Source organism: Aquila chrysaetos, chromosome Z (genome assembly GCF_900496995.4).
Source record: "Aquila chrysaetos chrysaetos chromosome Z, bAquChr1.4, whole genome shotgun sequence".
Classification (NCBI taxonomy): Eukaryota; Metazoa; Chordata; class Aves; order Accipitriformes; family Accipitridae; genus Aquila; species Aquila chrysaetos.
In genome coordinates this window covers 86,501,377-86,526,529 of record NC_044030.1, presented here as the reverse complement: position 1 = coordinate 86,526,529, position 25,153 = coordinate 86,501,377, and the positions used below count along the sequence as shown (strand labels likewise).

The window sequence follows — 25,153 nt, the reverse complement described above, 5'->3', positions numbered from 1 at the left end:
TGTAGTCGAAGCCGGGCGGGCGGTGGCAGCGCCAGCCGGGACTACAGTTCCCGGCATGCCCCGCGGCGGGAAGGCGGGAAGAAGGCGGGAAGAAGGCGGGGCCGTGTGCAAGGCTCTCCCCTCCGCGCCGCGCCGCTGAGGTGAGTGCGAGCCGCCGCTGTCGCCTCCTCTCCCTTTCGCCCTGAGCTCCCGCTGTGTGGGGCAGCCCGCCCGCCGCAAGAGAGAGCGGGGTGGGCGGCTGCCGGGTGGGTTGCCCGCCGCCTCTCGTGGGGGGTGGGCAGCGCGCCTCCGGGCCGCCTCCGCATGGGTGAGGGTCCCCGGCGGCCAGGCCTTCGGCTCCGCCGCCTTTTCGGCGGTCGGCTTGGCCTGTCAGCGCTCCCCGAGCGGGTTGCGGGGGCTGCGGAGTTGCCGCGGATTCGTGGCCGGCTGAAGATGCGTGCTCATCCGTAGCCCTGGGCGGCCACTCCTCCTTCAGGGGTGCAAACTGAGCACCCGGCTAAATTCCACAGGATGTCGCTGAGGTAGCTCTGGAAAAGTCTGTGCAACCCGTTACACAAGACAGCCCCATAAAGGTTTAGGTATGAAGTTAACTTTGTGTGAGAGACTGGTCCAGAAGCGTTCAGTGCTGTTGGCCTGAGAACCACAGTTGATCCTCCTACGAGAAAGAGTTACAAGAGAGATATTGTACGTGTTAGCGGGGAGGAAGAAGGTGGGGAGGTGGGGAGCTGCAGCATACCGGAGATGTCAGCGTTGGGGAGGGCTGGGTTGGGCTGGAAAGGGCTGGGTGGAGGATGTCTTGGTAAGGGTGGCTTTGCAGCCTTGCTGCTGCACGATTGCTAGAGCCAGGCCTCTCACTCGCCAAAGAGTTTCCACAGTAGCGCAGCCTATAATGATCGTTGCGTAAAGCTCTGATGTAAGAAAAATCTGTCTTCAATTGTTTGAGCTTTGTGTGTTTTAACTACACAAGTTGGTTGCTAGTCTAATGAGTTCTGCAAATCATGGCAGAACAGAATCTCAGGTGATAAACTGTATAAGGAGAGGAAGTTTTAATGGGGAGTAATGCTGGATTTAATATAGTGTGAACGGTGTGTCTCTCTGGATGCTGTAATTCATTCTCAAGATCCACACCAGCGGCTGCTTCTCAGTAGCCCAGACTGGAAGTCAATTACATAATTTTGTTTAAATAATGATTGTCTTTTTCCGAAATGGAATACGATGAATAAAAAGTTCATTTGGTAGAAATAGTCAGTTAATGTATACTAAAAGCTGTGGAAAAGAATACAGGAATGAGCCCTATGTTTTTTGCTCTTTAAGGAATTCTTTTATCAAATGCCAGCAAATTGCTTTTAAATCTTTACAGATAAATGGACTATAAGAAAATTGCAGATGAAGTTTCAGAAAAAATTTTGTCATACAGTCAAGATACTTCAGGATGGAGAGTGATAAAAATTTCAGTAAGAAAATACTAGTTAATATTGTTTATGAAGTTATTTTTATTAAATATGTTTTGTCGCAAAAAGTGTTTCCTTTAAAATTAGTTGACAACTTTTTATCAACTGCTAAGTTTTTATTTTTCCTTTTTCTACTTTGAGAAAAATGTTACAGTTTCTTCAAAGCCTTCAAAAGAGTATGCAGGAAATATGTAAGTATTTACATTTTGTTTGTCATTGTAATGAATAACATCTTTTTTGAACAGTGACACCCAAGATTGAAATGGAAAAGTTTACCATGTTCTATCCTTCATGGAAGTGTTAAGTTTAGTTTTGTTAGCTGTAGAGAAGATTTTGCGCTGTAGTTACACTGGGTAAGCAGTAGGGCTGGAATAAGAGAGATGGATTTCCCAAGCAATTTTCAAGTGTGCTATGAAAATTAAATACTATATAACACTTACTAATATGGAATAAGTAGGTATGAAGTCACAGTTTTGGCCTGAAGTCAGTGACTCTTCCTGGTGGAATATTCTATTCAAGCCATTCCATCTTATCAGCTGGACTTTGCTTTTCACGCCTTCATACTTGTGAAATGACTGATACTCACACATGCAGACATGCTTACGCTCTTCCTCTACCTTATCTGTCCTTTGTACCTTTTTCTTTCTGGCACCTGAAACTGAATTAACTGTACTGAGATAAGAAGGTCATATAATCACTGCAGCAGCAACTCCATCTGTCCTTCCTTCTCCCGAGCGATGAATTCTGTGCTGTTGTTAAGCAGCTAGATTTGGCCCAAAGGGTAGAGTTAGGCGAGGCAGACTAAGCTGATCTCACAGCTTGCTGTCACTGATAGCATTGGCTCTACTCTTTATTTTCCTCCCCTCCTCTTCCCTATCCCTCTCCTGGCTCTGCAATCCTGCTTCTCCTTTATGGTGGCAGTGGCACTCAGCTGAGTCTTTACCAAGCTGATTCAGCTCATTAAACTGGGGGAAAGAAGAAAAATCTCACTGAAGTGTGCAAAAGCGGAGGAAAAGAGGACACTTGCAACATGTCCTTAGCTTCTCTCTTTCTCTCTTTTTTTTTTTTTAATGCCTAATGAGTATTAAATTATATTAAATGCCAATATAGACAGATAGGCAGTAGAGAAAATTTGCATCTGATTCTTTTTTGTTCTCGATATGATGAGATGTTTGTGATTAGTGGTATTCTAAATCCAAAAGTCTTACTTGGTTTTCTAATTATTTCTGAAGGTTTGAGCAAAAAGGTATTAAAGAAGACAATGCTTTATCACTAATATTACAGAAGAATTACTCTACAGTATTATAATGGAAAATAGTGTAATATTTCATTAGAATATGTTAAAAGTACTGTTATCTTAATAAGAATTTGCATATTTTGTATGTGGCATTATTATTGTGTTTCAGATCTTATTTCAATACAGGTGGATGTGAGGGACTGAGAGTCTGGTTGCTTAGAATTCACAAGAATGTGCCTGACTTTTTTTTGTGGAGGGCAAAAGATATGCTATAGTCTCAATCAGGCACAAAGCCATTTTCAGTTGTACTCAGATCTGTATGCAGCAAGTCCTTTGCAGTTAGGAGAAGCATCATCATGTTTTCTGCCATTTGGTACAGGGATTTTTGGTACAGGGATGGTTTTCTGCCATTTGGTTCATTCATTTATTTTTGTACAAGTCTTTGTCACATTAACAAGCAGTACTGGTCCCCAGTGTGTCTTTTGTGAAGGAATACTAGCTGTTTCTAGGAGCAAGAGTATAGCTGTTCCCATTTTCAGTTTGACATTGGATATTTATTAACTGCATATCACAAATGCCAGTTTCTTTTTTGATTGGCAGGAGTATTAACAGTTTGCTTTACTTGCTAAAAGAAATCAGTATGGGATCTGGAAGTGAAAAGCAATAGAGATCCTTGCTTCAGTCAGGTGAAATACTTTCAGGAGAGTTCAGGGAAGCATTAAGGTGATTGTTCAAGGCTGAATAGGATTTAATTTGGAATTATGTCACCTAAGCTCAAGAAAGACAATGAGGTATGTATTTTAGTTTGTCTAAGACAGGAAGACTAGATCTGGTGATCTGAGTGGTCTTTACCAGGCTTACTTCCTCTTTTTCCAGTGTTCCAAATAATCCACTGTAAAAACTGGAAGTTGAGATTTTTCACAAGTGTGCCCTTTCTTTTATTCTAGCAACTGTCTTTCAGAAGCCTTGCCTAGAAGAAGTCCTTCCGATTAACAACTCACACTGAGTTTAGGAGAGAAGATATTACAGGATGCAGGCGAGAGCTGCTTAGGAGATTGGTAAACATAACTTCATGGGAGTTATGGAAATAAAGGGTGTATCCATATATTAATATGCCGATTTTAACTGGTCCTGCCACAGCTTACGTTTGCTGTTTTTGAGTAGGCGTTAAAATGTTTTCTGTCACCATCGGACCTGCTATAGTTAGTGGAGAAGCGAGTTTCTGGAGTAGTCATGTGCGCCCACACTGTGCGCACTCCACCAAGGCAGCGAGTAGTGACAAGAGTTGCTGCAGAGTGAGGAAAGAGACCCATGATTTTACAGGGCCTCTGCGTTTGGGTTGGAACTTGGCTGTCTTGGCTCTTTCTGACTTACACTCATGCATCATCAGGGTCTGTAAATCTGATTTCATGTTTCTTAAGCTGTTTGCAATCATAGTCTCCTTTGAGCTCATCTGTCATCATGCAGCATCCTTCACCTTTGCATTTAATTGCTGTCTGTGGGTGCTTACTGTAGTGATTCACAGTTTCTCCAGGAACTAGGTGTGAGAACTATCAGTAGTAGTGAGCAGTTCCCAGCATTACAGGAGTTTCCTATTTCCTTGTGAGAGGCCCCTCTTCCCCTCAGTGAACTTTCCCTTGAACTCCTTGGAAGATTATGAACAAAAGCTGGAGAAATGCCAGAATGTGCTAGCTCATAAACAGTGAGAAGATTTGCAATCAGTGTCAAAATGGACTGAAAATATCTAAATAGAAAAAATAAATTAATAGATTAATTGCATATTTTTAAATGAACAGGTTCTTAATAGCTCTCAAATAATTCATTTAAAATGTGTGGTGCCAAGAATGTAATGGTCTCAAAAATCAGTTGCAGAATAATAATTTTTATTACTACTTGAATTTTAATCAATCCATCAAGTGTAATCACATTAATGTACTTTACCTGATTATAGCCTGGCATCCCCAACTGCTAGATGCTTATTATTGTATAACTTACTTTTCCAGTTTATAAATGTGAATTCAATATCTGTTTTTTACACAATCTAGATACCGTGGAGAAGGGATAATTAAGGAAGTCCCTAGTAAAATTATTCCTTTTATGTATCTTCCTGAATATCGAAACAAATGGGACAAAGCATTACAATCTTACAAGCTGTTAGAAAGGATTGACCAGGTAATACAATAATTTAATGCAAAGATTTTATTTTAACTCTTTCTGCATGAATTATGGTGACTAAAAAGACCTCTACTTGGATGAAGAAAGCTCTCTGCAAAATACATTCTGGGTCAGTAAAAACTTCTAAGCCTGCTGCTTATGTGAAATGGGTATGAAACGTGTCCTTCCCCTTAGGAGTTAAATATTGAGGGTAATTTAAAAATTAGGGTAAATTTGAATATTTATTATGAAATAAATGTCCTCAAACATGCCAAGAATTCAGTCCACGGAAAACAACAGAAGTCTCCATCAAGAGTAGGGTGAGACACAATGACAACAAAATGTAGGGAAAGCTCCCCTCTCAGTGAGCATAGTTTACACAAGTTTAAAAAAATCACCAAAGTCAAAGGCAGCATGGAAAATGAATTGATGCTGTACTAGTGCTGTGAAATCCTGTATGTTCTGAATTCCAGTTGCTTGGGGCTTTGTCTCAGGCACTCTGGAAACCCAGAACTCCAAATTCCCATGAAGAGTATCATCCTGTGTTAGCCGGCTTTGATCTAACCACTTGAGAGAGATGGAGGGAGGTCTCAGAACATATTACATGGGTATGAATGACTCAAGTGTGTGAAAGTACTCCCTAAACCAAGGGGGGGGGGGGGGGGGAATCCTCCCTCTTTTTGTCTTACCTGAACCTCTCTCACTTTCCTCTGCCTGGATCTGCTAGAGTTGGTCAGATGTTAGTAGTAGTGGTACATCCAACCACATCTTCTTAGCTTTTTTTGGAACTGATTTAGTTTAACAGATTATACATCTTTGTCCTAGAACACAATGTGCAATCTAGCGTGTGTATTTTAATGCAAATAGGCATTCTAGCTCTACTAAATGTGCACATTTTGAGTTTTTCCACACAGAAACTATACTCCTGCCTTAAATCTAGGGCACAAGGCATGGCAGTGAATCTCTACCCTGTGTTACTGGAAGATCCCCTTCGTGGCTCTCATGTTAGTTCAGCACTAACTAGGTTACAAGAACTGTTGTCTTTTGCTAACAAATAGGAATCCATTTTTTGCCACACACTCATTATTCAACATGTAATGCTGCTTTGCCAAGTAAATAATACTTAGCTTCTGACATACTAATTCAAAAAATTACCTTTACTTACTTGTAGGACACTGGTATATACCACAGTGTAACACACAGTTATGGTATGGGACTGATATCATCAAGAGATTTTGTTGACCTGCTGCATGTTAAACCATACCCTGGTGATATCCTTACAACTAACTGTAAGTTGCATGTAACTACTTACGCTTTTGTATTTTGGCTGCGTTCTGGAAATCCTAAGGTGAATGGCTGTAGTAAGTTCTGCAGCCTAATCATGGTATCATGTACCTTGCTCCATGTGTGGTCTTACTGATTTTAACAGTCCCCTCCTGTTTATCCCCAAAACAAAGTTGTTGGGTTTTTTTTAGTACTGAAACTATAAAAATTGATCTTCGAAGAAAATACTGTTTATTCTCCTATTATGCCTCTCTTTGAAAAATTGAAAAAAATGTAGTAGTATGAGGAAGCTAGAATTTATTATTTCACCATATAAATTTAGTGTTTATTAAATAACACTTTTCTGTACTTGGATGGCTTCCTGACCAGATGCTACTTGCCTAATATGCTATTCTCTGAGTGAATTGCTAATTTGCCCCGTATTTGATTCTCCTTGAGTTTGGCTCTGTAAACTTACACAAAATGTAAAATGATTAATATTACAACTATATGGCCAACCAGGAAAATCTCTCACTGCTGCTCCATTTCTGTGCTAATCTTTTTCCTTTGTGTGGATCTTAGTACATGGCAGAAAACAACATTTTTCATCTTGGAACTTTACTGACCTGTCGGTATTTTTCAAGCCATATTCTTACAATACTTTATTATGCAAAATTAATGGATAACTAAACAAAAGAACCCCTCCTAACTACTATTGTGCATGTGTGCAGCAATTTCCTCATCTCTGCAATTGCGTTTACTAATTAATGACATCTGCTGACAAACTAACTTCTTTGTCCAGAACTAAGCCACACCTCAACACTTAGGTATGTGTAATCACATCTCAAGGATAATACTTTTGGGTATGTCTGCCCAAACACCTATAGAAATTTTTACGTGTATTGAATTACTTGCACAAATATTTAATGTCCTTCAGGTGTTTCGCGTACAGAATGGAATTGCTAAACACATCAGTGACTGTATTGCGAGATCTTGTACTATCCTATAGTAGTTGGAGGAGTTTGTTTTTAAAAAGTATTTTTGAGTTGTATGATTGACATATATAAACAAAATTAATTTGATTTTGCTTTTTCTGTGTGCACGGTGACTTACAGCTGTCAGCGTGGAATACTCCAGCTGCCCTCCAACTCCCTCTTGTGTCCGAGGCTATAACAATGCCTGTGGATATGTGTGTTCACCTTTGCCCGAGTAGGTATTTCTAGCCCTCTTATATTAGCATCTTTGGTTACTCGGTTGTCTTCTCTATGCAAAGCTTAAAATTTACTGAACCACACAGGTTTTTTTTTTTTAACATTTTATTTAGACAGTTTTATTCTGGGGGAACTTTTGAGTTTTGTGCAGATCAGTTTTGCGACTCAGACTATCTTTTGAAACAATTGAAACTTCCACTTTTCTGTATTAGTAATTTCAACAGAGATGGACTATGAATTGTAAACATTTGTACATCTCACTAAGTTTCATAGCAAGAGTAACAAGTGTTAACTGAAGGATTTTGCTCCTTTCATCACAGGAATCCAGAGCATTCTAAGCTAGTTGTATTTATTCAGCCAGAACTAGGAGGAATGCTTCCAGGTTCTGTAGTGGAGACAGCATTACCTACTACTCTCATAAACTTAATCACTGACACAAGAGCTGGACTGAAAGGCTTGAAAGACCATGATTAAACGTAAGTGGAAAATAATAAGCACTTAAGTCACATGCATCTTTTACTTGGATTCATTTTTAAAGTAGATGGAGAAGTTTATTTTAATTGTGGTTTATGTGGAAATACGTAAAGCTTAACTGTTAAAATGGTGAATGCTGGGTTTCTCTGTTATTGGGAATGATGCAAAAATTTACATTGAAGTGCCATCAAAGAACAGGATGTCACTTTCAATGTAATCAGGTGATGTTTTGTAATATTTTTGCACTTTATATGCAGAGAATATATATACACACACATGCAAGAGTCTGGTGATATAAATTATAGCAATGTTAAAATACAGTAGTCAAATATTTTGCCATAGCTTTAAACACACTTTGAGAAATTCTTACCTCAATTATGTACTCTTGACTGAAACAAGCAAACATCTCGTGTGCTAGAGACTTTAAACATGTTTATTAACTGTAAGTGTGCAAGTGTAATTAGCAACTATTTCACTGTTTTGGAATTAAATATGTCAAGAAAAGCCTGATGAATTTGTATATAGCATCTCATTAAAAGCTGCTCTTTATACACAGAGTTGTTTATCATTTGCTGAATCCTGAGTACGAAACCTAAACAATTTTATATGCTGACTAATTTCCAGGAACAAGCTGGTGATACAATTCATTTGGAAGTAATGTTTCCCATTACCCCTTAGTATTTCTAGTACCTCCAGTTACAAGTTAACTGCTGGAAATAGGGATAGCCATGTGAATAGCAATTTCCATCACAAATCAGAGAAACAGTGGTGCAAATTAAAGAACAGTGTGAATATTGCTTTCATCTTCTCTGCTCAATCCCCTCCCAAGTTGTTAGGAACAATTAACTGCATACATAGTATAACTCAATGAAAATTAAAGTAAACACTCCTTTCCCCCAGTCAACGTGTTAAGGTATTAATAGTGAATACTAAAAGATGTTTGCATACTGTATTTTTAGGACAACTAAAGATTCATCAGATAAATGTCAATTTATAAGAAAGAAAAATAAGGCAGACTAATGACCAATTAAACAGTCACCAGCAAGTTTTATGTCAAAAGTTGTCAAAATATATTTTTAATATTCACACCTTTACAATTTATAGTAAACTTTTCATAACTAAAGTGCCTTCAAGTGCTGATTCTTATAGTGTCACTATTATGAAAAATGTTTCACTGTGGTTTAAAATATTTTAGCAAACTGTTAGACTGTGATAAACATGGTGCCGTATTCCTTCTTCCTTTACTTGTTTTAGGTTTTTCAGGGGGTTTATCCGTAGAAGTTTTGGACACAGGTTCCTGCCTCTTCCATTCAGCTAGTAGTTCTTTTTGCACATCTGCAGGTAGTTCATAAAAAGTCTTTGTGTCAACGTTAGGAGGAAATACAATTCCTCCTTGCCTACTATAGGTTTTATCCACAGAAGTTGTTTGAAAGGCCTGCTTATCTTTATCCAAGACAGGGACACGCAGAACAGTTTGGCTGGCTCCAGCTTCCAGAGATGACAGATCTTTCCCTCTGAAGTTCAGAGAGTCAGTAGGTTGTTCTTCCATACTGCTGCTTGTCAATGCACTTCTGGGACACTCAGAAGAACAACTGGCCCTGGAGCTGTGTGCCAGAACAGTTACAGACTCTTGAGCTGACGTGAGATGTATACTGCACCCTGCAGCGTGCGTATCACTGTTTAGTCCCTTAGAATTTGGGGAAGTGCTGTGCACCTCTTCTGCAAAATATACTGATGGCTGACCTGAAACATCCTCAGTAGGGATTGCTTCTGGTTTTTCAGAAATAATTTCTTTTTGAATATCTTCTGGAAGTTCCCTAAAGACTTCCTGGTCAATGTCACCAGGAGACAAATAAAATGGGACGTCAGGAATTCCTGCTTTTTTTATATTGCTTTTCTTTTCCTCTGAAAGTTTCCTAGTTTTTGTAGTTCCAGTTCTGTTGCAGTTCTGGTTCCAAGAAGCACTTCCCTCACCTTGTGAGACACCTTCCACCTCCTGTGGCAAAAAAACCCGTACATAAAAGCATAAGTATGTTCTGTGTAATTGGCCAGTGACAAAGCACTATTTTACTAACAGCGAGTTCTTCAAATTATTCCTTAACAGACAGTAATTTTTTTTTCCCTTACGATCAGTAGTGGTTTTTTAAATATTATTTTCAAGCACAGACCTTGAAAAGTACATACATGTAGGAATGCTTTTCTTATTTTAAAGCAGCAAATACCTTGAAGTTACATTTTACTGCTTTAAAACTCTGTGGAGCTTTAGAACACAAAATATGATGTTATCCATCATAGTCCTGAGCAGTTGAGAAACAGACAAGTTTATCAATATGCAAAATTGCTATGTCAAGACAGAAACAGTAAATTCATTACACAACACAATTTTGAAGTTACTAAGTTTCCGTATTATGTGCTGAAAGCATCTTGTCGAAATACTTAGTGTTTTCACAGACAGCTCCTACACTGTCTAGCATATGGAGCTGGGAGGTAGGAGATTTGTTCCAATTCTGAGTAGGAATGAGAAGCTCACTAGATCTGAAGCTAGTGCTAGTGGTCAATACAGAACTGAATCTTTGATTAATTTCTAGTCTGAACAGGGAGACTTGAGAATGCATAGGAAGGTAAATAATCACTGTGAAAGTATCTTAATAAAAGCAACAAGGTAAATGATAAGCAACTTTAAGGAGCTTTTAGTCCAAGGTAAAAAATGCTTTAGTATGACAATATCTGAGTAAGTGGCCTATTGTTCCACAAATGCTAAAAGGGCAGATCTTACTGAACAGCCAAATTCAGCAATTATTTTTTAGAAGAAATAAGTTTGGATTTCTCCCTTAGTGAATTCTGTTCTCTTCAGTTAAGAGGCTTGATAACTTAGCTGGCTGTCCCATCCAAGACTCTTTCAAGCAGTCTGTCTAATGAAAGAAAGTGAACAAATAACACCTGCTCAGAAGACTCCAAATAAATCTTCATTTTTACCAGGTGAATAAAACTTATGATCCTAAAAAATTCCAAAGCAGTTAAGGTTTAAATCTATATAATAAAGACAGAAATATCTCAGAACTTTCTTATCTACAGATAGTTTTCAGTATCTTTCAGCTTACCCGAACACGTTTACGAGAGCCTGATGGAGGTGATACCTGCTTTAGATAGAAACCAATTGATCCTTTCTTGCTGCTAGGAAGATCTTTGAGGTTGGAGAAGCAGACACTCACAAGAGTAAGATGAAATGGTTGATGTACATCTATCATCTTTCGAAAGAGTTTCATTAGTATATCAACCATTGGAGATAGGACGCTGCTGCTTTCTAAAAGAAAAAAGGTTGAAAAAAACCAATGTATATAATCAAAAGTAACTGACTGAATAAGATTGACTTAAATAGCAAAGTACAAAGGTAATCTTCTAACTTCATATTCTGAACTTTCAACATTTTGCATGTACACAAAAGTAAGAGATCAGTCATAATCTAAGAAGTTGAAAATATAGTGCTATTCTTAGCAACATGAGAATATTTGTAACTCCGTTTATACACACTAAGGAAACCTTTATTCATCTCAAAACATGAATTCCTGAAGTATTAAACTCTAAACGCTGCTAAAGGCTTCCAAAATGATCTGTCAATATGGTCAGGAAGATGTTCATTCTGCCCTGTCAGGTATGTCCTGAACTGAGTAACAGGCTTTTTTTTTTTTTTACCTCCAGTAAAAATGCTTAATTTCACACCTGTGAAGATTGACTTAGGTTAGAAAGGAAGAATTACAGAATAAAGCCAAGCTGAATAGATTTGAAAAATGATCTAATTCTACCAAAAAGGGCCTTTACAGAGCCAAGTAGGTATGTAATGTTACCCCAACACAGGTAATAACAACATGGTTTAATGGAGTTTGCATGACTATATGAGCTGACAGTAACTGTCTCCTCCAATGTAGAAGTCCAGTAGCAATTTTGAAGTGAGAAGGTACAGAGACTTTCAATAGCTTCTCTAGGACTGTGAGGAGTAATTCAGGAATTGAAGTCAGGGAACAGTGATTCTGTGTGCTGATGCAGCAGTGATTCAGATTTATTTCCTCACCCCAATCTGAATGAAGTGTCAAATGAATTGCAACTACTGGTTGGAAAGCTTAAGTCTGAGAAGGATGAGAGCCTTTATGTTATTAATTTTCAGAGGTACATCAAAAAGACATTTTATTACATAATAAAACTGAGAACATAATTCAAATCCCTAACAGAGAAAAGCAGATTATTAATCTGGGAAGCAGCGCCCAGTCGCCCATTCCCACCCCACCAAGAAATTTACTGCCAGGAGTCCAGCTGGACTGGGTTAAAACACGGTAGTAACATAGAAGTTATTCCTACAGTGAAGTTCTGTATGTTTTTAGCACACGTCATCAAGATACATCCATTACAAGTAATGGAAAAGTTTCCAAGTATGAAGTGTAGGGAATATTATAACATTAAGTAACGGAATTTTACAGAGAAGTTAGGTGGTAGCAGCACAAAGTTGATACTTTCAAAAATTCTAAGTTTACCTTTCCCAAATTTCTGAATGAGATGAGGTGGAATAGGACACTGACGACTTTCCCGATTAAACCATTTATCGGTTGAGGAGAACTGGCGTATGGTCAGTCTCACTGTGTGTGGTTGTCTTCCATCTTTGTATATTCTGTGGAGCATTAATGTGCACAAAGCAGTAAGTATTACTATGAGTATTTTTCAGAGGCTCCATGGAAACACACAGCATCTAGGTTACAAAGTCAAATTAAGCATTACAGATCTCTCCCAACTTCTGGCCTTACTCCACTGATTATACAGGGAACTTTGGGTCCTAGCTGCTTCCCGTAATTACCCAGAAGTTAGAAATTCAATACAATGTGAATACTGTCTCCAAGAGTCTTCACCTGAAGTGAATGTGAAAATTAAATGGGTCAGTCTGCAATACTGCCACGTTTCAATATTTAATACATTAAAAGTAGTATAGTCTGCAGTTATACCCTGTATAATCCTCAGCTTTTAGCTCTTCTTTTTGCTTTTCAAGGAAACATACCCACTTCAGCAGCAAAAGGTTCACTGGCTTTTGGAAGAAGGATAAGAAACAAAGTATGTAATTGTTTCTTTCCCCCTCCAAAAGGCATTGAGGGGTGGGGAAGATGTATTTTCTGTACAAAAAAGATTTTGTCAATTCTACATGTTGTAAACAAGATAGGACAAACAGCCTCACTTCAAATTTCGTGAGTGAAATGTTCTTTCAGACTGACAGAAAAGCAAGCTGTGGAACAGCAGACATGCATAATGGTGGTCACCAAGGGTGTGAAAGTAGAGAAAGTCACTTAAGGAAAGAAAACCTAGGCTCCTTCACAGAAATTAGTGAAGATGCACTAAATACTGTGATGCACAACCAAAGCAACAGCAACTGAGAAGGATGAGCAAATGCAATATGCAAAGGTCCTTATCAGAGAAGCTGCATAGGAATGGAAGGGCTGGCAGCCAGCCTGGGGGCAAGACAAATGATGGGGACAAGAGGAAAGTGGGACAATACAGCAGGACAATCCATGAATTGAGAAAAAAAGGGTAAGTTGGAGAGGCAGGTGCTGTCCTATAAATGCATTTTGCTGAGAGAAGAAATGCAGAGTATGAGACAAACCTAATGTACGCTCAAAGTCCCTTCAGGTCACAATTTCAGTCATCAAAAAGAGCTACTGAAGACAAGTCACCTGTCTAATAGGTTAGGAAGCAGTTCTTCAATTTTCTCTTTAACTTCCACTTCTGATGAACATTTTTTAAAGGAATCTTCATCACTAAAGGACTAAAAAACCACATTACTCCTTTCAATTTTATATTTACTTCAAAACTCTGAAGAGGAAAAAAAGTATCACAATTAAGCGTGTAGAATTAACACCAAGATATCTTTGACACTCAGAGCTCAACTGAATTTCAGGAGAATTACACATTAATTTGAGTTGTACTAGAGAATACATACAAAAATGCATCATTTTGGTTAGTCCAGCAAAGCTGTATAAAACTAAAAGCAATTTTTTTGCTCTTTATAAAGTGCTTCAGAACGATACTTGTACCTGAGGAGGGCCTGATGGAGTGACAGGGGAGTCATCTTCTCCGTAACTGAGTTTTTGGATACGCTGAGTGATAGAAACACCTAGTTCCTTCTCTAACACAGCAGACGGACATGCTTGGAGATCACACACATTCCTAACACCCAGCGTTTCAAGACGTTTCGTAGTTTTGTAGCCAATGCCTAAATAAAATGTGTATTAAAAATACACAGAAAAGTGAAAAAAAAAAAAAAAAAAAAAAACAAACCCAAAACATATATATAAAAAATGCCCACCCACATAGTACTGACAATTATTTTCCCTACTGCAATGCAGGCTTTTCAGCAATGTTTTCGGTGAGTTTCCATTCGAGTTTCAGAATCTGCCATTAGAAAAGCCATACTGGGACACAGCAAAGGTCTGCCTGTGTCTGTAGCCTACATCAATGCTTCCTGGCCAACAGCACAGTGTCAGTGTAGAATATTTAGGAAAAGTACTTCCTCAGAGTATTCTATCAGGCTCCAATAGACTGTTTTAGTAACTATCAGTAGGTTTCCAATCAGCAAGTTTAAAAAAGTTTGTATTTAAAACCTAGCATCAACCACAGCGTTTGGGCTTCAATAAAAACAAACTGAGATTTTAGTATTTTTGAAGGTACCTTGTAAAGCACTGCCACACATTTATGTCACAGCCGAAAATTCAGAAAACCAAAGTCCTTTCATTGCTTCTGTTGAACAAAACTCAAACAGCTTATGAAAAAATAGAAAGCACCCTGAACACACACCCGCACACCCTGCTGCCTGCTTGCGAGAACTGGATTTTAAAATTATTGCAGCTATAATTTTTTCAGTATTTTTTCTTACCATCTTAAGAGTTGTCAGTATGCTCTCCATCTATGCTCATAGCACCATACTTACCAGGCACTTTTTGGATGTGATCAAGGCTGCGTATTAGATCTTGACAGCTTTCAGGCAGAAGAACTGTTTGCTGATTTGGTTTAAAGGTCCCAGATACTAGTTTAGACAGTAATTTGTTAGAGGCCACTCCTGCACAGCCTGTGAGGCCCAGTCTCGCATATATGGCTTCCCTGAACTCCTCCGCAATCTGAGATCCAATAACTAGTCTTACATGCGTTGTATCAAGCAAATTGATAGCTGCAAAGAAAAAGAAAGCAGTGCTCAGTATGTAAACAGTCACCTAGTTAACTAATTCTCTAGATTCAGAAATTTTTCGCATTGCATTAAAGCGGAACAAGAAAGTATGGTCTCACGGGTCAGGTGGTATTGCCATGGCTTCTGTATCCAAGTTTAACTTCACTCCTATCTCCAAAAAACCCTGGTAAAAGGGAGACTGCTGCTGTCCAAAACCAGGGGCATGCTGTCCAGGAAGCATAATGTTTAGGAATTATTTTAAATATAAAATACAATATATTAAGGGATGTCAAAGAAAAGTGTTAAGTATCACAGATTCTTGTACCAACGTGACCAAAGTAGAGATTTACAAATCTTCCGTTTAGAGGGCTGCCTTGCAGCTAAGCCTTTATTACTCACATGCAAATGCCAAATGAGGAAAAGGACTATTCAGGCGTTTCCCTCCTCTCCAAACCATATTCGAAGCCATTGCAATAGCTTAAAGTTCAGGAGAAAAACAACCGCTTTTCTTCCCAGTGCATGAAATGAGTATCACGGCATAGCTATTGCATTCACAATTGTCCTAGTTTCAGCTGGAATAGAGTTAACTGTCTTCCTAGTAGCTGGTACTGTGCTGTGTTTTGAGTTCAGTATGTGAAGAATGTTGATAACACTGATGTTTTCAGTTGCTGCTAGTAGTGTTTAGACTAATGTCAAGGATTTTTCAGCTTCTCATGCCCAGCCAGCGAGAAAGCTGGAGGGGCACAAGAAGTTGGCACAGGACACAGCCAGGGCACCTGACCCGAACTGGCCAACAGGGTATTCCATACCACGGGACGTCCCATCCAGTATAGGAACTGGGAAGTGGGGGCGGGGAATCGCCGCTCGGGGACTAGCTGGGTGCCGGTCGGTGGGTGGTGAGCAATTACACTGTGTATCATTTGTACATTCCAATCCTTTCATTATTGCTGTTGTCATTTTATTAGTGTTATCATTATCATTATTCGTTTCTTCTTTTCTGTTCTATTAAACTGTTCTTATCTCAACCCGTGGATTTGCTTCTTTTCCCGATTTTGTCCCCCATCCCACTGGGTGGGGGGGGGAGTGAGTGAGCGGCTGCGTGGTGCTTAGTTGCTGGGTGGGGTTAAACCACGACAACAATGTATGAAGCAGCTCAGTTAGCTACTTCAGCCTCAGTAAGTCTATTCCTGACCTAATGGTTGTAGCAAAAATTTACTCCGTTTTTTGGTTTTTATTCACTAAAAAACTCACTCAATTTTGCCAACTGACAACAACATTCAAGCTGAAACAAAATTGTGTCTTACTACAGTAAAACTACTTTAAAGAAAAAAAAAAAAGGACAATGAAAATCTCTTCTGCCAAATCATTGTACATGCTTATCTGCTGCAGAGATTTTTTTTTTTTTTTATACAATCTAACTGGAATGCTGATTAACATTTTTGATACATGTACTCTCAAATATGGAAACCAAGCACAGAGCAACACAAGTTTCCAGCTGTTCAGCTCTGGACAATACTTAGAAGCAGACAGATACTTTGTACTGAACTTCACAAATGTTGACCGTATTTTTCAACATGTTTAACTCACCTTGGTGGTTGTACACATGGCCAGACACACAGACTCTGGAACATCCACTTTGCTGTAGCTGGTTTAGTCTTTTCTCTACGATCTCTGTGATATCCACAAAATTTTCATCAAACCCAAGCCTTTCCACCAGTGGACAAAATTCCCCCAACAACTCTAGGAGGAAAAGATACCCAAGGATAATATGCACACAACTAAATAACGTGAGGTTTTCATGTCTGCATCAACCCACAGCTGATTCCCCATGGATTCAAGTAGGATGACTGCATGAATAGAAACCGTGTTCTCTTCCAGATAAAATAATAAGGCACTTATTTTAGCAAAGGTGAAGAAGGGGAATAGTTCTTCATCCCACAACTACCTCTGTCATCTGCTTCTCTTCTCCCCAAAGCTCTTCTTTCTTTCCTCATTTCTTTTTGAAATTATAGTTGTTAACCTCTGCAGTACTTTCTCCTAAGGAAATCTGTTTCCCAAAGATAGGTGGGCTTTCACTTTTAAGTTATTACTATTTCACCTGCTAACACTGCTAACGATAAAAACAGTAATCAATGACAATGCTGGCATATCATTTAATTGAGAGATACTGGAGAAGTTCACCTGCTCGAAGGCTTCAGCATTCTGTCCTCCATTGCTTCACATTTGGAAATGGATTACTGCAGTCAGTATTTAAATAAGAAAAATTGCTCCTAAAGAACTACATGGGTATAATCCTAACATAGCATACAAATCCCCTATAACATCAGTATGATACATTTATAGTGCCTGACCCAGACTGCAACCAAGTCTAATAGCTTATTTTATGAAACATTGACATTGTACGACCGTAAGTATTATCGCCATGGTATGAGGCTCATTCTAGTAAGAACTTTTGGAGGAGGAAAACGTCATGTACTACTGCACACGTGTGCACGTGCACACAGAGTTTAACAGACAGCGTTTGTCCTCTACTGAAAAGTTGTTAATTTTGTACCTGTAACCTTGTATGACATTTCCCTGTAGGGGGTTAGATCTTCTCCATTAACCAGTATCAGCTGAGGACACTTCTCTTTAGCATCCTTGACAGACATCAGTTTCTTAACTCCAAGTTTTCTGGCTTCGTAGTTACAAGTAACTACGATGTATTTCTGTTGCACACCTAAAAATGAAGGTTGAATGTGTTTTAAGTTTAGGTTTCTTGGTGCTTCACGGAAGACCACAGTACTTTCATGCCACTGCAAAGACTGTGAAGCATATGCTTTGATCAGACTGCAACATCGTAGAACGAGCAAACAAACCAACACAACAGTCTTATTTTACAGGACTATGAGAAGGACAGATCTCTTGATGTGTACTGGATGGTAAGAACATTTTAAAACCTTACAGATGTTTTTCCCTGTTGTAATATCGCTCTTAATTTTGGGCCTTTCCAGGCAATCTTACTCATGAAAGTGCTCTTTATGCAATAGTCATTTTATGATGTACTTTCTCCACTGATTGTAGACACTACTGACTGCCTCGCGTTCATTCTTAACTTCTGGATGGAATAAAGCATGCTTTAAGCATGACTGTGTCAGAAGGCTCAGGCTCATCTGTGGAGCTCATCCCTCTCCCTGCCCGTGTACGTTATAAACCAGCTTCAATCCCCACAACTGCTCAGACACGTCGGCAAGCGCCTGTACTTGTGCTCAGGAGGATTTATTAATGTTGCAGTCACAGCTACACGGAGTCTAGACTGCATCTTGCTCACTCGGGATGTGGTTACAGCTCCGCTGCGCCTGCCTGAATCTCACCACACAGGCACGTCCTTAGTTTATTCATGACCTTAGTTTCTTCTGCCTGAATACACATAATCTCCAAATTAACAGCAAAGTAACTCATACCTAAAGGCTTGTCTCTTAATTCAGGATTACGGATCATTTCTACTTGTGCATAAAAGCAGTCCAAGTCAACGTGCACAATCACTCTGCATGCTGTGCTTCTTGCTGATACAGACTTGCTGTGGCCTGCTGCAGGGAAAGTAAATGAACAGGTTAAAAATTACAAGCCGCCTTACATGTCACCTTTTTCTTTTAAATTAATTCACACTAATAAACAGATGTTACAAGAAGCACACAAAATGTACAAGTTTTATACTAATTCTAGCGCTGCATTAATTCTAGGATTTCTTATGAGCCTAAGTCATCCATAGCAACTCGGCCTACTACTAAACACTCCTGTTTTCGGAGGTACAGTTGTATCTGTTTTTCACTGAGCCATTTTAGAACATCGCTCAGCTGATATGATATCCTTTCACAGTGGAACACCGAAAAGTCTTTTTATTTCTGTAAAATAATCTGTCTTTAACTCCGCTAGGATAGCTCTACCAGATATCCTCCGCCTTTCTCAGGGGCAGCCAACAGAGACCGCAAATCACCATCCGACAAACAGCAAACCCTGCTACGGAAACAAGGCCGCCAAGTTAAAAAAGGCAAAAGAAAGTAATCTAAAAAATAAAAAAAAAACCCAAAGGGGTGGAGGCTTTTATTTCTGTAAGATGAAAAAAAACCCGATTAGTTCAGCGTGCTGTTTTGGGGGTGCTGTTCTGAGCGCCTGCTGAGGTCTCCTGCCCTAAGCGGAGGAGCAAAGCGGTCACCGAGAGGACCGCAGAACTAATTGAAAAGACAAGGCAGGGCGATGGCCGCCGAGGAGAGGCTCTCCCCTCCTCGCCCACAAAGAGCTCGCATTTTTCCTTCCTCGCCCCGCAGCTCCCGCTTTTCCATCCCGGCGGGGCAACTCCGCCTCCTCTCGCCCCAGGCGTCTGCCCCGGCCGCGGAGCCCCCGCCCGGGGAAGAACCGAGTCAGCGGACCGGGGCCGGGTCACCGCGGCGGACGCGGGCTCCGCTCCGCGGCTCTGCCGGCGCCATTGCTCCCCTCCCCGCCGTCCGCCGCCGCCCGGGCCCCACGCTCACACGGGGCGGGCGGAACGGCTCCGCCGCCCGGCTGCGGGCGAAGCCAGTCTTCCTCGTCCTCCTCCGTGGGCGGCGGGAAGGGCTCCATGCCGCCTCAGGGCTGACTCATCCCAACCGCCGCCGGCCGCTCTCCCGCAGCTCCCCTCACGCTGCCCCCGCCCCGCGGAGGAGGAAGGCGGCCCGGGCGGACCGCGCCGCGCAGGTCCTAGCGCCGCGCCGCGGCTGAGGGCCGGGGCCTCCTCCGCCTTGCGGGGCCGCCGAGCCCGTGAGGAGGTGGCCCTCCGGTGGCTCCGTTACGGGACTGCCGGGTGTCCGACGGGGGTTCGGCGGGGGGGGGAGTTGGGGGTGCGGAGTCGGCGTCGCGTTGCGAGGAAAGGGCCCCCGAGTTCGGCAGGGCACCGCGGGCTCCGGACGGCGGAGGGCTGTCAGCCCGGCGAGGGGGAGGCGGCGCCGGTGGTGGGAGCGTGGAGGACACGAATAAACTGAAGGGGTGGGGGGGGGGAAGCGTTTCGTTCTTGGACGCTTTTGGAGGAGGAAACGGGTGAATTCGGGGTTTTTGGCGGCAGGAGGTGTGTCGGCGTCCCCGTCCCGCTGGGCTCGAACGCCGCAGCCCGTCCCAACGCCAGCCCGGCACCGCTCTCCCTCACGCCGGGGGACGAGCGGGACGTGACGGACGCTTTCCTCCTTGCCCCGCCACCTGCCGCCGCGGTTCCGCTCCGGGCTTCCTCCAGCCTCCTCCTCCTCCTCCGGAGAGCCCGAGCCCTCCCGGCAGAGCTCCCCCGCTCGCAGGACGTCCGAAGACGCCGGCCATGGCAGCCCGGTGCCCGTTCCCCGCTCCGTCCCCGCCGATTGCCGCTCTGTCCCGCCTACGGCTCTCTCTATGGTCGGCGGAGGGTTGGCCGCTCTGGCCCCTCTAGGCCGCGCCGCGCCCCAGCTCGAAGGGCCGCTGACACGGATTCCGGGGCTCGGTCGCGGAAGCGGGCGCCGGGGCGAGAGCTCCGCCGGCTGCGCGCGCAGCCCGCGCTCCTGGCGCCGAGCAGCGCGCCGCGGCCGCCATCGCCAGGGGGTCCCGGCCCCGGCCGTGTCCGGGAACAATAAAGCTCTTGTTGCGAGCGCCGGGGGCTGGGCGCCGGGCGAGCCCGCGTCGCTACTTCATCCGGCGCCGCCGCCTCGGGCCCTGCGCCCGGTGCATGGAGAAGCAGGGCAGGATGGACTGCCCCGCGCTGCCCCCGGGCTGGAAGAAGGAAGAGGTGATCCGCAAGTCGGGCCTCAGCGCCGGTAAAAGCGATGTCTACTACTTCAGGTACGTAACCGGCGGGGCCGACCGGCCCGTGACAGCCCGTTCCTCCCCGGCGGGACGGGGCCGGCCCGGGCAGGGGACCGGCGCCAGCGCTCCTCCATGCTCCCCCCTCTCCTCCTCCTCCTCCTCCTCCTCCTCCTCCTCCTCCCCGGCCCCGCCACCTGCTCCCCGAGCTCCCCCCCTCCGCGTCAGGGGCGGCGGGGTGTCCCGCTCCCCCGCCGCTGGCCCGCCTGTCAGGGGCCGGTGGGAGGATGGGGCCGGTCCCCGCACTCCGCCGCACGCCTGTCAGAGGGCCGGTCCCCTCCCGCCATGGTGTTCCCCTGTCAGAGGGCCGGTCCCCTCCCGCCATGGCTGCCCTGTCAGGGGGGTGAGGCCGGTCCCCTCCCGCCATGGTGTTCCCCTGTCAGAGGGCCGGTCCCCTCCCGCCATGGCTGCCCTGTCAGGGGGGTGAGGCCGGTCCCCTCCCGCCATGGCTGCCCTGTCAGGGGGGTGAGGCCGGTCCCCTCCCGCCATGGCTGCCCTGTCAGGCACCGCTGGGTGGTCGGGGCCGGTCCCCTCCCTGACAGGGGCGGTTGCGGGGAGCGGCCCTCACGGCCGCGGTGAGGAGAGCGCCGGTGCCGGGAGAGGAGGGGGCGGACGGGGCGTCTCTCCCCTCGGGCGGCGCCCCGAAGCAGCCCAGCCCCGGCGGCGGCGGGGATCGGTTGGCCGCCGCCTGCGGGGGCCCTGCCCGCAGGACAGCGGCTCCCGCCGGCGGCCTGGGGGGGGGGGACACCTCGGGGAGAGGCGCCCGCAGGGCGGGCTGGAGGCCAGGCCCCGCCGCCGCCGGAGCTCCTCCTGCCGCGTGTGCAGGAGCCCCGGGCAGCCAGCCGTGCCCCTCGCTCGGGAGGAGCCGCCGGTTCGTCTGTAGCGATGCTCCGCGGTTCCCTGCCACCAGCAGGCGACTGCCAGCGCTGGGCTGGCTGGCTGCAGGGCTGACCGCTGGGCAGCTCGCAGGGCTTGTAAGGAACCCGGTTTTCCTTTGGGAGGGAGCTGCACGCTGGCCTGTGACAACCCTCCCGAGCCTATCTTTTCCGTAGAGCAGGATCAGGCTAAGGAGAACACCTCCCTGCATTTAAACTGAGTCAGAGTTGCCATCATCTGTACGCAAGACGTCCTACCAAAATAGTTAGGTCATTGGCGGGGCACACGCACACCACGCTGAATTAATTAGGAAGATTACCGTTAGTAACAACAGTTGAAAATTCAGCAAAGTTAAGAGCATGTGAAAATTGGCGAAGTCTTGCCACTGCTAAACGTACTCGTTATTACTGCACGGGTTATCGCAAAACCAAGAGAAGCAACAGCAACCTAATTTTGTTTCACCCTCCCGCTTGCTTTCAGAAACTGAAAAGACAGTTCTTTTCCCAAGGCAGAAATCAAATAAATGCTGAAGTCTTGCTCTTAGGCCATGCTTCTGTAAGTCCAGCCTGCTGCACAGCAGAGGAAGCTGTCTTCTGCAACGGCTAACCTCTTACCCACAGCACCTCTATTTATAGCACTATATGCATCTGATGAACCGCACCTGAAACCTCTCCCTAACATTGCTGTTTCCGAGCAGGCCTAGCAGTCTCCTTTTGTTGCAGTGAATGGACTCAGTCTTTCTGCTGCCCAGCTGGAGGAGTAAGAAGTTGTGCTTGCTCCTTCTCAGATACCAGCTAATGGAAAAGTCGGTTTCTGTCAGTGTTGAATATGGCATCATTTGACCCATCATGTGTTGCTGCTAAAGAAAATGAAACGTCTGACAAAAGGATCACTAGATGTGGAGGAGGAATGTTGATTTTTCGTGAGCTTTTTGAATGAATCCAATTGAAAAGTTTTTTAGACAAGTTCTGTTTTTGTCTTACCGCCTTTGTCTGACTTGCGCTCCCAACCGTATGCTAATATTGCGGCAGATGATTGGGTAGCATCTGGCATCACTGTCTATCTCTGCATCTGCCTTTCCTTTCTGCGGTGCTGCCTCGTGGAGCCTGTCTGAACGATTGCACTTGAGTCTACAATCTGAATCCTGTTTTCTGGATGGGTCCTGGTTTTCTGCAGATTGCTAAACTGAACTTTCTGTGTAGGATTATTCTTTCCAGAATTAAACTCCAGACTTTTCTCAAGCCAGACAGTCACTGCTGACTATGTTGGAATGTATTTAATGCAGAAAGCCCAAGTAACTTCAGCTCTTTGCTCAGGATGACCTGTTTTAAAACCACTTGAGTTTAGCCACATGTTTGTCCCATCTGAATGTGGGGGTGTCAGTGTTTTATATGTTATAGATCCTTAATTAAACTATGAAAACATGGGAAAAATGCAGCAAGCTCTAGTATTTCCAGGTTTTAGGTTTTGCTTTCCCAAGAATGATATGTAACCTCATTAAGTTCATTAAGGCACCTTAGTTAGCTGACTAAAAACCTGAGTTTTTTTTGATTTCTTAAGGCTAGAAAAAAAAACCAAAAGGGATTGGACAAAGCTTCATTTACTGTGATGGTCTAAATAATAATAGTAATTAAGAACAACTCTTGCAAGATTAATACGTGTTGCAATCTACCTTATATGCATTTTGAAACTTGCTTGTTTCAGGACTGGTTTATGGTATTTTAACATGTCACACTTTAGGTAGATGTGAACCAGTTGCTCAGATAAAGTAAAACACTTCCAGTAGTTTCTGGTAGGATGTTTTTTGCCCCTCTTCACATATATCCATGAGTCCTCTGACCTTTGTGATTATCATAAAAAAGCTATTAAGAGAGAGGTGTGGTGGAAGTACTTCACAAATACTACGCTAGATCAAAACGCAGCTTTTGAGCTTAGCCCCTTCTGCGTAACGATCTGAGCCTTCACCCTTCAGATTTTGCTGCTGCTGTTGCCTAAAACCCTGTTAAGAAACTCTTTAACACGATTTTTGTTGAAGATGCAAGAGTGTAATCTGCTCATCACTGACTCTAGAATTCTGTCTTTTTCATGTGGGAAAGTGGTAGGAATAAATGTTTCAAATTTTAGGATGCCTTCCAGCATGGTTAGCAGTGATGCAGATCTTCTGCCAAACAACCGCAAAATTGAAACTAAAAACTTACCAGGCAACTCATAGCTTAGAGTTTGTTGATTTCACTACAGATTACAGGTTTGGAAAAATAAGTAGTCATTTATGTCTAGAGAAATAACTTCTGTTCAGTAACAGGACTACTTCTGCACAACCAAAGTGAAACAAATAAAAAAATGGTTTTATGGCTGCAGGCAGGACTGGCATAGGAAATTTATCTCTTTTTTTTTTTTTTTTTTTTTTCATTCTGTTATAGCTATGAGGCAGACTTCAGCACTGCTATGTTTAAAACAAATGAAAATCTGTTTTGATCTAGTAAGTAGAGCGGGCCAAGTACATTCAAAAGAGTTATGTCACTCTAGTTCTGTTGAGGAGAAAAAAAAGAATGTTAATAAATGCTACGTTGTTAAAATATGTAGCTGGGTACAAAGTGGGTTTTGATTTGTGTGCCTTATACAGACTAATATTCCCTAAAAGCCTGCATAGTCAGGATTTGGCATGACCACTTGAAGAGTAATGCCTTTTTTCGCAACTGTAGGACAATGACAAAAACAAGCATTGCATTCAAGTTTGTACATCTTCAGAAGAATTCACTTAAACTTCCAGTTGCTTAATTTTATACAGTCAGAAGAAATAGATTTCCATGTGTGTCTTGATTTGAGGATAGTAGGCTTGCACAGGTGATACCAGAGGCCTGGCTTGGCTTGCAGAATCCTTGTTAATGGTGGTGGAGAAAAATCTAATTCTTCTGGAGCCGAGTTTGAGGGAGGAGAGAATTACTATATTTAGTAACATAAACTTATTTGATCTAGGGAATAGTGCATTAAAAATCATGATACTGAATGTAGGACAAATGCAAAACCAGCACAGCATTCTCAGAATAAATACCCGGTTTAGGCTTTAATCCACACATCAGGTAACATCCTGGAACGTTGTATGTGCAATAGGTCTGGTGTGCGGTGCCTGTAGCTCGAGTGCGTATTGTAGTGATTACAGATGTTCTGTCTCAAGAGCAAGAAATATTCACAGTGACGATGATACGGGTTAGAGTCAAGAAGAAGATTACAATGGTGCCGAGACAAAATATTGTTCTTTTGAATCAGGTTGAGATACGTAGTAGCAACTTCCAGGAATATAGGTGATCTTTTCTGGTGTAAAGAAGGTAGGAATTCTCTCAATGACTGTCTTGTCCATACTATAAAGTGAATGCTCAACTTACAGCAAAGGTGAGCTGAAAGATAATTTTTGTTGCTTCTTAAGAATAAGAAGTCCTTTTTCTGAATGGCTTGTCTG

General features: G+C 43.1%; 3 protein-coding genes across 13 annotated transcripts in view; 2 read left to right on the top strand and 1 right to left on the bottom strand.

The window, feature by feature from the left end:
- Positions 1-45: 45 nt before the first annotated feature.
- STARD6 (StAR related lipid transfer domain containing 6) lies at positions 46-18,430 on the top strand. Of its 6 annotated transcripts, none has more exons than XM_041120656.1 (8): positions 174-578; positions 1,361-1,454; positions 1,593-1,642; positions 4,734-4,860; positions 6,014-6,131; positions 7,221-7,314; positions 17,739-17,906; positions 18,049-18,430. In XM_041120656.1, coding segments are annotated over exons 2-8 (648 nt in total). In that variant the 5' UTR covers positions 174-578; positions 1,361-1,364; the 3' UTR covers positions 18,050-18,430. The 6 variants fall into 6 exon arrangements, with proteins under 6 accessions (XP_029859571.1, XP_040976590.1, XP_029859572.1 ...); XM_041120658.1 differs by lacking the exons at positions 17,739-17,906; positions 18,049-18,430 and adding exons at positions 7,637-7,792; positions 13,837-13,943 and having other exon boundaries at positions 181-578; XM_041120659.1 differs by adding an exon at positions 7,637-7,792 and having other exon boundaries at positions 182-578; positions 17,734-18,430.
- POLI (DNA polymerase iota) lies at positions 8,851-20,083 on the bottom strand. 3 transcript variants are annotated; one of them, XM_030003706.2, is made up of 10 exons: positions 19,497-20,083; positions 18,429-18,554; positions 17,540-17,704; positions 16,573-16,725; positions 14,752-14,988; positions 13,859-14,037; positions 13,499-13,590; positions 12,317-12,450; positions 10,892-11,094; positions 8,851-9,786 (listed from the first exon to the last, which is right to left on the bottom strand). In XM_030003706.2, the coding sequence occupies exons 1-10, from the start codon at positions 19,582-19,584 to the stop codon at positions 8,962-8,964; spliced, it is 2,202 nt and encodes a 733-aa protein (XP_029859566.1). In that variant the 5' UTR covers positions 19,585-20,083; the 3' UTR covers positions 8,851-8,961. The 3 variants fall into 3 exon arrangements, with proteins under 3 accessions (XP_029859566.1, XP_029859568.1, XP_029859567.1); XM_030003708.2 differs by having other exon boundaries at positions 10,928-11,094; XM_030003707.2 differs by having other exon boundaries at positions 18,429-18,551.
- Positions 20,084-20,640: 557 nt separating this feature from the next.
- The window catches only part of MBD2 (methyl-CpG binding domain protein 2), a 42,157-nt gene continuing 37,644 nt past the window's right edge, over positions 20,641-25,153 (top strand). For all 4 annotated transcript variants that reach the window (XR_005931525.1, XM_030003709.1, XM_041120654.1 and 1 more), the window contains exon 1: positions 20,641-20,799. Coding sequence is in view for 3 of the 4 variants with exons in the window: in XM_030003709.1 (XP_029859569.1) it covers positions 20,687-20,799 (113 nt within the window). In the remaining variant the exon portion in view is untranslated. The remainder of the gene's footprint in view (positions 20,800-25,153) is intronic.

Coding starts and splice junctions, on each gene's coding strand:
- STARD6 (XM_030003711.1), top strand. CDS start 1,365: ATGGACTATAAGAAAATTGCAGATGAAGTTTCAGAAAAAATTTTGTCA. Junction 1,455..1,592: donor GGAGAGTGATAAAAATTTCA/GTAAGAAAATAC, acceptor TTCTACTTTGAG/AAAAATGTTACAGTTTCTTC. Junction 1,643..4,733: donor AAAGAGTATGCAGGAAATAT/GTAAGTATTTAC, acceptor TACACAATCTAG/ATACCGTGGAGAAGGGATAA.
- POLI (XM_030003706.2), bottom strand. CDS start 19,584: ATGGAGCCCTTCCCGCCGCCCACGGAGGAGGACGAGGAAGACTGGCTT. Junction 18,555..19,496: donor AGCCGTTCCGCCCGCCCCGT/GTGAGCGTGGGG, acceptor CTTTCCCTGCAG/CAGGCCACAGCAAGTCTGTA. Junction 14,989..16,572: donor CCATGTGTACAACCACCAAG/GTGAGTTAAACA, acceptor TTTTCTTTGCAG/CTATCAATTTGCTTGATACA.